The sequence below is a fragment of the Spermophilus citellus genome (assembly GCF_964194105.1).
Source record: "Spermophilus citellus genome assembly, chromosome: 16".
Taxonomy (NCBI): domain Eukaryota; kingdom Metazoa; phylum Chordata; class Mammalia; order Rodentia; family Sciuridae; genus Spermophilus; species Spermophilus citellus.
In genome coordinates, this window is record NC_138196.1 from 74,353,472 (window position 1) to 74,368,393 (window position 14,922).

The window sequence follows — 14,922 nt, forward strand, 5'->3', positions numbered from 1 at the left end:
ACTTGAGAAACTTTGGTTGTATGTATGATTGCTTGATGCCTAAAACTGTACAGTTTATCCTAAGAAAAATAACTGTGCTTTGAAACATACTCACTCACAGTCACAGCTGAGTTTGGTTCTTCCACTCAGGCAGAGGCATTTTGGGTCGAGGCTTGTCTGCTAACATGGCACGCAAGGACAAAGAAGAAACTCGTCCCACATTTCCTGACCCTTTGGTGCTGGCTGCTGGGGATAGCAAGCTGGCAGAGGCCTCCGTTGGTTGGAATCGGTGGGTAAAGTCACTTCTCATGCAAATATCAGGTTCAGGGTGAAAGAAAAGCGCTGGGAGGGGGCATGTTATCATTAATGTTGCCAAGATGGACATTTTCTGGGATCAGGGAGCTGCTGCTAATCCAGGAAGTCACTGGCAATGATGAAAAGTGGTTCTCCCTGGGTTGTCCACAGCTTCATTTACCTCTCAAAAAGCGCCTTGGTTGGAGAGGTTCCTTTATCTGGGTGAATCTCATGCTCTCTCCTGCTCTGGAAGATGGCTGTTGGCGAGCAAATCATGACATCACGATGTTGAGAGAATGCTGAGGCTGTGCCTGGGCCTCTTTGGCTGACTCCTCTGGGAAGAGAATGTAGACTCACAGAATGATCTAGATGAAGCGCAGATATAAACATGACTAGGAAAGTTCTAATTTGCCTCCCTTTTCACCATTTCAGAGTGCTTGGAAGAGGGAGTTTGGATTCCTCTTTATTACCATTGGGAAGAGCAGCTGGTGGTATAGGCAGAGGAGTCCAAAAGTCTCCCAGTGTGTTTAGCCTGGCCACTCAAGATCCCCCACGGCTGTCACCACCCCCACCTTTGCCCCAGTCCTCATTGCATGCTTCAGACTGCCCTCCTGTCCTGACCATCGAACACAAGGAAAAGTAAGTCCAGAGCACTGCCTTGGTGGCAGAGGGCTTTCTGAGGGGTGCCTTCTGATCTTTGCCTTTGGGCTGGAACACTGTTCTGTTCTGTTCAAAGCCCTCCTTTGGAGACAGTGTGTTTTATTTTTTATTTTTAATTTTTTTGCCATTAGGGAGATTGACAAACAGGTAGGACGATTCCTGAGGAAGTGCAGTGGGTTTCACAGTGAATACATATAGTGGTATGTACCAGAGAGGGGACTCATGGCCTGTCATTTTCCTACCATTTTCAAGTTCTTTTTTTATGTTAAGATGAGGAAATAATTTAGGAGAACATTCCAGCACTGCCTAACCTTCTGCAGAACCAGGTCTTTGCTCTTGGCTAGCTGGCCTCATCCGTTCCAGCACTATGGTTGGGACAGGTAGCGTGGCCCTGCCTATCTAACTAGATGCTGCTAAGGATTTCAAGTCTTCAAAGCTTGCATTTGTACATCTTGGTTCTTGGCTTATGTTAAGTGAAGGGTGAAAAAAATCACTTCCACAACCTTTTTGTTGTTGGTGTGGGTTGTTTGTTTGTTGGTATATATGTGGGTACTTTCTTTTTCATGTTGCCCTAGTCTCATCTCAAACTTCTGAGTGAAAGTAAGTCACCTGCCTCAGACCCTGAGTAACAAGAACTACATGCTCTGGCTGCATTCTTTTTTTTTTTTCCTTCCCCCAGAGAGCTTTTTGTGAAGCAAGGATCAAAAGGAACACCTCAATCTTTGGGACTGAACCTCATCAAAATACAGTGTCATAATGAAGCAGTTTATCAATATCATGTGACTTTCAGGTATTTACAGCATTTATTCTCTCTGTCACTCACTTCCTAGAGGGCAGGAATGATGTGGTTTCCTTGGAATAACTGAATGTTTTTCTTTATAATTCTTTTTTTCATATTTTTATTGGTGCAGTATAATTGTACATAATTTTGGGATTCATTGTTCTACATTCACACATGCACATGATGTAACAGTATTATGATAATTCTTGGTGGTCCTCCCCATGCAGTGATGTCTGTAGTCAGATCCTGGCAGGAAATTTAAGATTAATATTTTTGTGTTTTATGTTTTTAAACCATTTTACCAATTCAGATTTTAACTGAAGAAATACAGGTTTCTGTATGAAGCTAGAATTGGATTTAATGTGAAATGAATAAAGCTTAAGTTACTTAAAGCTTAAGGGCCTTTTACTTGCATGTGGCCCTTCCAAGTTATTTTGACTAATATGGTACTCCTTGTCTTAAATGCACTCTGTATCCCACAAAACCTGGGTCCTCCTCTGCCTGTGTTGTCATAGTCGACATTTGATTAAATTTGAGGGTGAAGAAATAAAGGAAGAGAACTTCAATTATGTGTCAATAACTTTAGGATTTATCATCCTTTTTTAAAAATTAAGATTTATGGGCTGGGGATGTGGCTCAAGTGGTAGCACGCTCGCCTGGCATGCGTGCGGCCCGGGTTCGATCCTCAGCACCACATACAAACAAAGATATTGTGTCTGCCGAAAACTGAAAAATAAATATTAAAAAAAAAACTCTCTCTTTAAAAAAAAATTAAGATTTATATTAGTTTGTGTTCTTCTTGTAAGATCTTAGGGGAGTTGTTAACTAGAAATTGTTAGCAGGAATTGTGAAAGTGAATGACTGCTTTGAAATACCTGTGGGAAAAATAAGACAGAAGTCTAATTTTTAAAAAATTGACAGTTACTGTTTGTCAGGTATAATATGATGTTTTGATACATGTATACATTATAGAAAGATTAAATCAAGCTCATATACCTATCACATCACCTACTTGTTTTGTGATGGGAGCATTTAAGGTCTCTTGGCAATTTTGAAATATATAACACATGATTATTAACTATGGTCACCATGCTGTGCAGTAGATCGTTAAAACTATCCTCTCATTTCACTGGAGCTTTGTGCCCTTGACCAACATTTCTCCTCTCCCTCTCCCCCACTGCCTTCCACTATTCCACTCACTGTTTGAGTTTGACTTTGACTTTTTAGATTCCACTTATAAGTGAGATTGTGGAGAATTTGTCTTTCTGTGCCTGGCTTATTTCACTTGGCATAATGTCTTGTAGGTTCATCCATGTTGCCACAATGATGGAATTTCTTCTTTTATAAAGACAGTATAGTATAGTATTTGTGTGTGTGTGTGTGTGTGTGTGTAATACACAGCACATTTTCTTTATTCAAGCACTAATAGATGTGTCTTGGCTATTGTGAATAGTGATGAAACAAACACAGGAGTGATTTGTACTGGTTTTAGTTCCTTTTTATATATATTCATAAATGGGATTGCTAGATCAAATAGGAATTCTGTTTTTTGAGGAACCCCCCCTACCTTTTCCCAAAGTGGCTATACTAGGGAGTCTAAATTTTTGAAGGGCAGCTTCTAATTGATAGTAGAAGTGGAAGAATTGAAGAGAAAAGAAACAGTTATGAAGACCAAAGAAAAGAAACAGTTACGAAGACTTAATTTGAATGAGGAGGAAGGGGTTGACTTTGGCCACAGGAAAAAATGTTGCTGGATTTACTTACAAGGGGGTTCTTGGTTATTTCCTAATTCTTCTGTTTGAATTATAGAGGAAAATATCTAAAAGATTTAAAGAAGCAGGGAGAACATAGGCCACTTTAAAAGCTTGTAATAAGAATGAGAAAGGAATAGTTCCAGTGGGCAGCAGGGTGGCTTCAAGAGAGGTAGGAAAGCCCAGCAGGAACAGGGAAGGAGCCAGGAAAGGGAGCAGGCCTGCTGGGAAAGGAAGGGGAGGAGTCCAGTGTTGCAGAGAGGGTAGAGACTTTCTCTGAGAATGGCTTGATAAACCTTAAGGAAACAGAAATGGTCCTTTGAGTTCCTGTAGATCTGAGGTCACTCAGCATTGAATGGGCCATGCAGAAGACATGGAATGTAGGGTTTGTGATTGTAGATATGGACCTGTGAAGCTGCAATGTGAAGGTGCTTCTAGGTCAGTGAGAGAATACTGAGCAGATTCAATGAAGTGGGCATCCTGCAGCTTCCCCATTGTACATGAAGGGGATCTAGGAAGAGAAACTTAAATAGTGTGTTCAGAGGGTAGCTCTGTGTATGCAGGTCTGAAGTGCTCCAGAATCTGAAACCTTTTGAGCACTGACATAACATCAGTGGAAAATTCCACACCATGACATTTCATTTAGTGCCCAAAGTTATTTAAAATACTGATAAAATGACTTCATGCTATGTGCATGGTATATATTAAACATAAATGAATTTCATTTTAAGACTGAGGTGCCATCCCCAAGAAATTTTATCTGCAAATATTCCACAATCCAAAACACTTTTGGTCCCAAACCTTTCAAAAAAAGTCATATTCAACCTGTATTTAAAATTTTTTCAAAGAAATGTGATGTTAGCATGGGAGTGTTTAATTTTAGGGACAACTATGTTGGATTACCACTTGATTTTTTAAAAGTCTTTCTTCACATACTTGAACACCCTTGACCTTTTTAACCTTGTGTTTGTTCAAACTTTGGAGTTGTAAAGTAAGGTTGTATATTACTGTGATATAATGGGACAATCGTACAGAGTAGCTGCTGATACTTTTTGAAGTTTAATATTTGTAACAATGAAAATTAATAAAATATTGAAATAGCCCTAAGTGAAAAATAGCCAGAGTAAAATCCTGTGTTTTAAAAAGCACCTTTTTAAAAAGTATATTCCTCTGAGGATTCTAGAGCTGGAATTAATAAACCACAGTTGGTCCAAAGGTCAAACGTGGCCCATAGCCTGTTTTTGTAATGAAGTTCTGTTGGCACATAGTTACACAGTAGTTTACATATGTTTATGGCAGAGTCTTATGGTAGACTTGCAAGACTATCTGCCCCACAAAACCTAAAATATTTATAATTTGCCCCTTATAAAGGTTTTTGATCCCCTGATCTAAAGTCCCCTGGCTATACACACTGATATGTTACGGTAAATGTCCTTGGGGTTAGAATTATGGATTGTTTTTATTTATTTATTTATTTATTTATTTATTTATTTATTTATTTATTTATTGTAATTGTATATGGACAGAATGCCTTTGTTTTATTTGTTTATTTTTATGTGGTGCTGAGGATCAAACGAAGTGCCTCACACATGCTAAGCAAGCACACTGCCACTGAGCTTCAGCCCCAGCCCTGTTTTTATTTATTTTTTCCTAAATTTCCCAATGTTTCTGTGATGAGCAGGTGTTCCTGAGTCCATTGTAGTTTTATTAGACATCTATGTATTTTTTAACATGACCACTAGATGGAGCACTTACAAACGCTGCTTCTCTGATAACCCCTTTACCTATTGCACAGCTGTAGTAAATATTGTTATATAAGCCAAATTGAAGTGAAATCCTTTTTATTATTTTCCAGCCCCAACGTGGAGTGTAAAAGCATGAGGTTTGGCATGTTGAAAGACCATCAAGCTGTCACTGGAAATGTCACTGCTTTTGATGGATCTATTCTCTATCTTCCTATTAAGCTTCAGCAAGTGAGACCAAAGAGGACGTTTACTTTGGGTGAAACCTAAGAGTGTCTGGTGTTTTGAGTGGTGGGAAACCATAGAGTTGAACCTTTTCATTTTTAGATGGAAGGCAGATATCTGCAGAACAAAATAAAAATTCTTCAGTTTGAGTTCTATAAGAAGTACCTTCTCACATAAGAGACCTTTGATCTCAGTAATAAAGAATGACTTAAAATTTCAACTTCAAATTTTATTGGGTTTATATTACCAAATAATTTCTTAAATCCTGGTTGTCATGCTGTGACTTTGCTTTTGTAGGCATCAAAGTGAGGGGGGAAACATTTTGAAATATTTTGGTATTGTTGGATTAGATTAGGCCTTGATAATTTTGTCATTTCTTTTTACTTGTGTATATATTTTTTTGTTAGGTTCTTGAGTTAAAAAGTCAAAGGAAAACTGATGATGCCGAGATCAGCATTAAGATTCAATTGACAAAGATCCTGGAGCCCTGTTCTGATTTGTGCATTCCCTTCTACAATGTTGTTTTCCGACGGTGAGAAAATAGCTGCAGTCTTACTTTGCTTTAATTTCCATTTTGTATTTGTAGTAGTGCTCTTCAAGAAGCTTATAGCATTATATGCAGTGTGTATGTGTATAGTTGGTTTAAATAAATAATTAAGTTATTAAATGTTTAATAAATAAATTTGTTATTTACAATATATAATAATCCAAAAAGGATTGCTAAGCATTTAATAAGTAAATGGATTATCTTGATGCTAACTTAACGATTATTTCACAAGTGATAGGCCAAGTTTGGGTAAATTAGATTGGGTTTGGGGATAATTGGAAATATTTGTTGGGAGAATTTTTCCAGTTCCTGAATTTCAGGATTACAGACAGCTCATAATCGTTTAATTTCTTTTGAGATTCCTTAATTTTCTTACAGCTTTTATTCCCAAACTGCCTCTTATTTGATGAAATAGAACTTATATAGACCTAATTCTATTTGCCATATTTGTTATTCACACACTTAGAAATTGGTATTCTCTTTAGCTAATGGTGACAAGTAATGTAAATTAACCCTGGCAGATAACTCAGTATTTGGCTAGCTAGTAAGGAAGAAAGACTGCGGTCACTTGCACATACTCCAAGATAAATGCTTTGATAATCTTTATTTTTCTTTTAGCAACACTGGTCTTAACAGAAAATTTGGATTGTACAAAGAAAAAAAACATTTCTGACCCTTTAGGTTTCAAAAAGAAATCATAGCTAAGAGAAATGGAGCTTAATTTTGTTATTTTTCTATTAGGAAACCCATTGTAGGTCTGGGGAATGTATCTCAGTGTTAGAATACTTGCCTACTATGTGTAAGGCCCTGGGTCATCCTAGCACTGCAAAAAAAAAAAAAGAAAAAGAAAAAAATGTATATATAGAAAAAGCTCATTCCTACTCTTTATTTCAGGGTAATGAAACTTTTAGATATGAAGCTCGTGGGAAGAAACTTCTATGACCCTACAAGTGCTATGGTATTGCAACAACACAGGTTGGTGGTTTTTTACACCTTATTTTTTACTTTTGAATATACTGGAAAGGAAATTTTCATTGTGACTATCCTACTAAGGACAAAAATTCAACAGTTTTATGGTAGTGAATACAATTAGTTAAACTTTTTTTTTTTTTTAGCTTGGATTTTTAGTAAACTTTAGTAATGTCAATTTAATTTAGTTTGTTTCCTGGGGCTTCCTCATTGTTATCAGGAAAGGGCAATATCAGCTCAAAATATTATTTTACTTGGGGGTATGGAAATGGCCGTTTTCCTTTGGGACTCTAGGGTAAAGGCCACCTCTCTCTCCAGATTGCAGATCTGGCCTGGCTATGCAGCGAGCATCCGCAGGACAGATGGAGGTCTCTTCCTGCTAGCTGATGTGTCCCACAAGGTCATTCGAAATGATTCTGTGCTGGATGTCATGTGAGTAAATGATGGGATCATCCTTTAACACGCTGATGATTTTCTGAAAGGTTCAGTAATAGCCAGTGGTAATATAGATTAGCCACTGTTCCATTTGCAATTTTAATTGTAGAATGGATTAAGAGAACTGAATGGATATGTTCTTGTCCCTCAGTCCTACCAAGATGGGCATCTGAACAGATATCTACTGTGCTTTGAGGAATCATATTTCTTGGGTGGTCTAAATCAAATTAGATCTAGATTTGAGCCCCTGTTCTCTGAGATTATCAGAAATCTTGTGTCAGGTATCACCCCATTATATCATGGGATATGGGGTATATGTGGCCGTGGTTCTTACTGTGACTGCAGTGTCCAGGCACTCCACCCCAGAGCATGACTGTGGTTCTTGGGACCCCTGCAACTGGTATGGCTACCTTTGTCCTCTGAGCCTTTGTGTTCTTATGGACCCCTGGAAACCAAAAAAGGCCAGTTATTTTCTGCAGGTCAGAAGGGCCGGGTCTTTAGAAACATGGTAGCTTTTCCTTTCATCACCTCAGCATGGTTTGTGTACCATCCTGAGTCAACTAAAATTTAACAAATGAGGTTAAAGTTCATATGTTGTTATTAAGTTCTCAGTAATTCATTTAATGTCCCGTCCTCCCAGAACTCAGTACCATCTTAGAATGTCTGGCAAATCCTGATGGGCTACAGTTTGACGGGTTGCTCTCCAGCTGGCTAGGCACCCCTGTCTTGGAACTCCCTCTTCCCCCTCAGGTTCCAATCCTCCTGCTTCCATTGTTGTCCCTTGCCTCACTGTACAGCATAACCTTTAGTATTTTCCTGAAGAAGAGTGCATAGGAGGAAATTATTTTGAGACCTTACATGTGTGTGAATGTCTTTGGGTCACCTTAGGGAGATCCGGTGTAAAGTTCTAGGTTGGAAGTACTTTTCCTTTAGAATTGTGAAGGCATCACTTTCCCATGTTTTCACTTAAGATTTGCTGTTAAAAGACCTAGAGCCATTTTGATTTCTGATTCCAGAGTCTTTGTATGTCTCCCCTCAGGCCTCCTGGCCCTTTCAAAACAAAAAGAAGTTTTCTTTACCTCAGACTCCTTAAAGGTTTTTTGTGTTCTGTATTCCTTTCTGTTCATGTTAGGATTGTATCTGGAATGAGTTTCTTTTTGTCTGAAGAAACTCCCTGTTGAATCTGCTGATGACAAATTCTCTCAACTTTTATCTAAAAATGTTTTTTATTTTGTGTTCAAATTAGAATTCTGGATTTGGCAGATTTTTTTTCAACACTTTGAAGATATTTCATTATCTTCTGGTTTACATTGTTTCTGTTGACAAATAATTACCAGTGTTACTACTGTCTCTTAACTTGCTTATTACCATCTTTGGTTTTCAGAAGTTTTACTGTAACATATCTAATTGTGGTTTCTGTTAAAGAAAAAATCATGATACTGTTGAAGAATGTCAAAGCAGCCAGGCATGGTGGTACTTGCCTGTGATCCCAGCGACTTGGGAGGCTGAGGCAGGAGGATTGCAAGTATTCAAGCTTAAGGCAAGCCTTGGCAACTTAGTAAGACCCTGTCTCAAAATTTTTAAAAAGGCGAGAGGTGGGTGATCTGTAGCTCAGTGTAGAGTGCTCCCGGATTCCACTCCTAGGATCACACACACAAAAAAAGTTAAGGCAGATTTTGTGCAGGAACCTTGTGGCAGAAGGGTTTTTCAGTACAGGAGAAAGATTGGATTCAACTCCAAATACAACAAGGAAAAGTGGGAATTTATAGCCAAGGAGTAGTGTGAGTGTCAGTGGATGGAAAACATCAGGGGTTGGGGAGATTCTGCCTCAATAATCCTAACAGGATTCTTGCTGCAGGCTGGCCCTGGGGGGTCAGATAGCACAGTGGTCAGATAGGAAGGGTGGGGATTCTGGCTAATCCAAAGTAGTAGAATTCTTGCTAAAACAATGTAGTACTGAACAATGTAGTAATGAAAATGGAAGCCCAAAAGTTAAAGCCTGGTTGCAGAGAGAATTCAAAAGAACATGAGGTAGAGTTTGGTAAAAGATCTTGGTTGTTTCCCAGTGTTTGTGCTGCCTGGCCCTGGCCTCTTCCGTTAAACAAGCACTGTACTTATTGACATGGCTCCAATGTGTACAATATGGTAAGAATGAGGTGATGTCACCTTTTTTCCCCCCCCTAAGACTAGGGGTTGAATCCAAATCCTCACACATGCTAGGCAAGCACTGAACTACATCCCCAACCCTTTTTATTTTATTTTGAGGCAGAATCTTTTTTTTTAATATTTATTTTTCAATTGTCAGTGGACACAACATTTTTATTTTTATTTTATGTGGTGCTGAGGATCAAACCCAGCGCCCCGCGCATGCCAGGCGAGCGCGTTACAGCTTGAGCCACATCCCCAGCCCCTTGAGGCAGGATCTTGCTGAACTGCTAAAGCCAGCCTCCAATTTATGATCCTCCTGTCTCCGCCTTTCAAGCAGCTGGGATTACAGGTGTGCACCACCATTCCTGACTGAGGGGATGTCACTTCTGAGAATAGATTATAGAGAGTTTGTTTTCTGCTTGGGTGCTCACTCTGTCTCATGGACACTCACCCTCGGGGCAGTCAGCTACTATGCTATGGGCAGTTCTGTGGAGTGGCCCAAGTGAGCTTGGAAGCGTATCCTACTCCATTTAAGCCTTGAGACTTGAAATCTTGCCACACTTCAGGAGCTCCTGAACCAAGGCACTCAGCTGACCAAATTCAAATTCCTGACCCACAGAAACTGTAAGATAATAAGTCTACAAATACACATATATGTAAATAAAATAATATATAAATATATGGACAAAAGTGTGTGATTTTATTGATTTATTTGCAGTGCTAGGGATCAAACCCAGGTCCTCTCATATGCTAGGCAAGCTTTCTACCAGGGAGCTACACCTTCAGTCCCTGTGTGATCTTTTTAAACAACTTTATTGAGATATAATTTGCACACTGTGCAATCCACTAATTTATAGGGTATGGTTTGATGTCTTGTATAAAACAGCACTGTACATTCATCACTACAGTTTTTCTTTTTTTAGGTGCTAGGTAGGGATTGAACTCAGGCATTATGCATGCTAAGTAAACACTATCACTGTACTATGTCTGCATCCTTTTTTTTTTTTTTTTCAATTTTATTTTGAGACAGGGTCTTGCTATGACCCTGTAACCCATGCTAGCCTTGAATTTTCTGTTCTCCCACCTGGACCTCCTGATAGTTGGGATTACAGGTAGACCACACCTGGCTCACTACCATCAGTTTGAGAACATTTCCTTCACCCCATAAAGAATCCCCACAGTACTTAGCTTTCACTTCCCATTCCTCCATCATCCCTCAGACCTAGGCAATACGAATTTATTGTCTGTCTATCCCACTGGCTCCAAACGTTTCATATGAATGGAATCCATGTGAAATGGCTTCTTTTTTAAATTTTTAATTTTTTTTTAGTTGTAGTTGGACACAATACCTTTATTTTATTTATTTTTATGTGGTGTTAGGGAGCAAACCCAGTGCTTCATATGTGCTAGACGAGTGCTCCACTGCGGAGCCACAACCCCAGCTCCCCCTTGGCTTCTTTTTTGTTTGTTTGGTTTTTGGTACTGAGGATTGAACCCAAGGGCTCTCAACCACTGAGCCACATCCCCAGCCCTTTTTATTTTGTGACAGGGTCTTACTAAGTTGTTCAGGGCCTTACTGAGTTGCTAAGGCTGGCTTTAAACTCACAATCCTCCTGCCTCAGCCTCCCAAGCTGCTGGGATTACAGTGACCATACCTGGCAGCATAATGTTTTTGCGGTCCACCCATGCTGTAGCATTTATCAGTATTTTTGCTTTTAGCGGCTGAATAACATTTCACTGTATCAATATATATTTTGTAAATTGTTTTTCCATTTGTTAGTTGATAGTCATTTGGGTTTTTGCCTTTTGGCTATTATGAATAATGATTCATGTACAAATTTTTGTTTGGACATATGTTGTCATTTTTCTTGTATAGATATCTTGAAGTGGAATTGTCAGGTCATGTGCTCTGTTTAACCATTTAAGGGCTGGAAGATTGTTTGTCAGAGCCGATAGACCATTTTCTATCCCCACCAGCTGTATAGGAGGGTCCCTGTTTGTCCACATCCTTGCCAATACTTGTTGTCTATTTTTAATTCTAACTGTCCTGCAGTGTGAAGTGATATCCTCCATGCATGATTTGCATTTCTCTGATGACTAATGATGTCTAGTATTTTTTTCATATACCCATTGGCCATTTGTGTATCTTCTTGGAGAGGTATCAGTTTAGTTAATTTGCCCAATTTCATATTGTTTTGTTATTGAGCTGTAGAGTTCTTTATGTATTTTAGTACAGATCTCTTATCAGATGTATAATTTGGAAATATTTTCTCTTATTATATGGATTGCCTTTTTACTTTCTTCACAGTACCCTTTGAAATGAAATTTTTTAAGTTTTGATAAAGACCTATTGTTACTTGTACTTTGGGTGTTATATATGAGAATTTATTCCCCTCAAAGCAGTCTGAGATGATATATGAAAATGGATTGCTATTCACTTGATCCAGAAAACCCCACAAAATCATGCAAATAGGTTAAAATCTTTGTGTTTACTTTAAAAACACCTGTGACTGCTCAGGCTATTAAGGATATACATATTATAGAGACTGCCAAGTATCTGAACACTGTCGCTTTATTTACTTTTTTTTTTGTGATTCTTTGGATTGAACCTAGGAGCACTTTACTCCTGAACTTTATTGCAGGCCTTATTTTTATTTTGTGACAGGGTCTCACTGTGTTTCTGAGGCTGCATTGAACTTGTGATCTTCCTGCCTTTAGTTGCAGAGATTATAGGCAGGTGCCTAGCTGAACAGTGTCACTGTAAAAAAAACAATATGTTCCATTCTATCCTTACAATGGTGGAGTTTAAGTTTAAGTGTTTCCAGGACACATGGTGGGGCTGGACATAGGGTTGATGGCCCCCAAAGCCAATCTTTGGTGCACATGCTTCATAATACAGAGAGTAAAGTTGAATGTAAGGGGTTAGATGTACTTTCTCTGGTCATTGAGCAAAGCCTCTGCACTTAACAGCTCTTAGTAGGATTAACCTGTATATGGGCTTCCCAAGCCACACAGGGATCCACACTGAGAAATACCAGATTGTTCCTAAAGCAGAAGGGGAGTTAGCACACAAGAAAAAGATATTCTAGAAGAAATTGAAAAAACAAAAACTTGTGAATGTCCCATGTGTGCTTAGACCACTGTAATTTTAAAACAACAATAAGGTCTCATCATGTTGTCCAGACTGGTCTCAAAATCCTGGCCTCAAAAGATCCTCTTGTGGGCTGGGGTTGTGGCTCAGTGGTAGAGCGCTGCCTAGCATATGTGAGGCCCTGGGTTTGATCCTCAGCACCACATAAAAATAAAGATATTGTGTCCAACTACAACTAAAAAATAAATATTAAAAAAAAAAAAAGATCTTCTTGTTTCAGCTCCCAATTGCTAAGTACAGGTACATGCCAATATGTCTTACTCTGGTCATTGTAATTTTAAGTCACAATGTTTTTTACAAGTACAAAGGAGAGTGCAAGAGTTAGGGTTGTAGTGTACCTTGATATAAGAAGCAGACCTTTTTCCAGGATGAGGTCCAGACTTTGACTTAGGCAAACTCATGCTGAACAAGAAAGAAAAGCACTAGCTAGGCATAGTGGCATATGCCTGTAATCCCAGAGGCTCTGGAAGATGACAGGTTCAAAGCCAGCCTCAGCATCAGTAAGGTGCTAAGCAACTTGGTGAGACCCTGTCTCTAAATAAAATATAAAATAGGGCTGGGGACGTGGCTCAGTGGTTGAGTGCCCTTGAGTCCCTGAGTTCAATCCCCAGTACTCCCTCTCCCCCGAAAAAAGAAAAGTACTAAGGTCATCCAGGAATTTGGGAACTCTATCTCAGAGTCCAGCCTCAGATAGGAAGGGGCTGTGAGATCAGTAACTCAACTGTCATTGACCACAGAATATGGACTGAATAAACACCTTTTGCAAATTTTGACAAGATTGGACTGCTCTCATGAATTTGACCAAATATTAGCAGTTTGTGTTCTGGTCTAATGTACTTCCAACTTGAGTATCCTTACTAATTTACCTTGACACTTTTGTCATAAATGTCTGAGGTAGGTTCTTAGGTAATTTAAAACTATAATTTCCCCCTGAATACTGCATTGGCTAGAACTCCTGAATTTTTTGTTGTTGCTGAGCATTGAACCCAGGGCTTCATGCATGCTAAAAAAAAAAAAAAAAAAGAGAGAGAGAAAGGGGGAATGGAATCCTAACTAGAAAAGTTATACTCCATGTATAAATGATATGTTTAAATATACTTATGTATCTCTAACGAGAAAAAATAAAAATTGTAATGAACAGTGGCCTTGTTCATTAGGTCCAGGGGGAAAAAAATGAATACAGGGCTTGAGGGTATAGCTTAGTGGTAGAATGCTTGCCTAGCATGCATGAGGCTCTGGGTTCACTCCCCAGTACTTCAGAACAAAATAAACATAAAACCATATGTACTGTTGATCAACATGGTATAAACAGGAAGCCAAAATTCATAAAAGGTTCTAAAATAAAATCTCTAATATCATTTTTAGAGAGTAGTTAGCTTTACCTCCTCACTGTCTCTGTGTATGATGTGTGTTTGAATACCTGTCCCTCTAATTAATTTTTTTCAACTCAGATGTCTGTTCTTTAATAAATATAATTTTTTTTTGTAGTTGGACACAATATCTTTATTTTATTTTTATGTGTGCTGAGAATCGAACCCAGGGCCTTGCATGTGCCAGGCAAGCACTCTACTGCTGAGCCACAATCCCAACCCCTCATGTTTTTTTTTTTTTTCTGTTGTTGTTTTTTCTGGTACTGGGGAATGGATTCAAAAACATTCTATCTCTGAGTTTCATCCCCAGCCCTTCTTTTTATTTTATTTTGACATGTGGTCTCACTAACTTGTCTGCAGTGGCCTCAAACATGGCAATTCTCCTGCTTCAGCTTCCCCAGTTGCTGGGATTATAGGTGTTCACCACTGTGCCCAGGTCAACTGTAGGCAGGAAAAATAAATCATAGTGCATGACCTAGAAAGCATTTTTAACAAGTTACACATACTATGTCATTTGATCATTTTTGAAAAAATTAGTTTTTGCCAATGATACCTGTTTTTAAACATTTTAAAATTTTTGAGGTGGTAGTGCACACCTATAATCCCAGCAATTTGGGAGGCTGAGGCAGGATGATGGCAAGTTCAGGACCAGTCTCAGAAATTTAGCAAAGCCTAAGCAACTTAGCAAGACCCTGTCTCAAAAAATATAAAAAGGGCTGAGGATGTGGCTTAGAGGTTCAGCACCTTAGATTCAATCTCCAGTACCAAAAAAAAAAAAAAAAAAAAAGAATGAAAGAAAAAAAATTAAGGTGGGGGAGGACCATAAGAGGTTAAAAAAAAAAAAAAAACAAACCAAAATAAAATTGCTGT

At 38.7% G+C, this 14,922-nt stretch overlaps 1 protein-coding gene across 1 annotated transcript in view; it reads left to right on the forward strand.

Moving 5' to 3' along the window:
* Nucleotides 1–14,922, forward strand: part of PIWIL2 (piwi like RNA-mediated gene silencing 2) — a 58,641-nt gene that overhangs the window by 4,199 nt on the left and 39,520 nt on the right. The window contains exons 4-10 of the mRNA XM_081269230.1: nt 130–268; nt 706–912; nt 1,613–1,723; nt 5,321–5,438; nt 5,840–5,964; nt 6,874–6,954; nt 7,267–7,380. Coding sequence (XP_081125356.1) covers nt 130–268; nt 706–912; nt 1,613–1,723; nt 5,321–5,438; nt 5,840–5,964; nt 6,874–6,954; nt 7,267–7,380 — 895 coding nt within the window. The remainder of the gene's footprint in view (nt 1–129; nt 269–705; nt 913–1,612; nt 1,724–5,320; nt 5,439–5,839; nt 5,965–6,873; nt 6,955–7,266; nt 7,381–14,922) is intronic.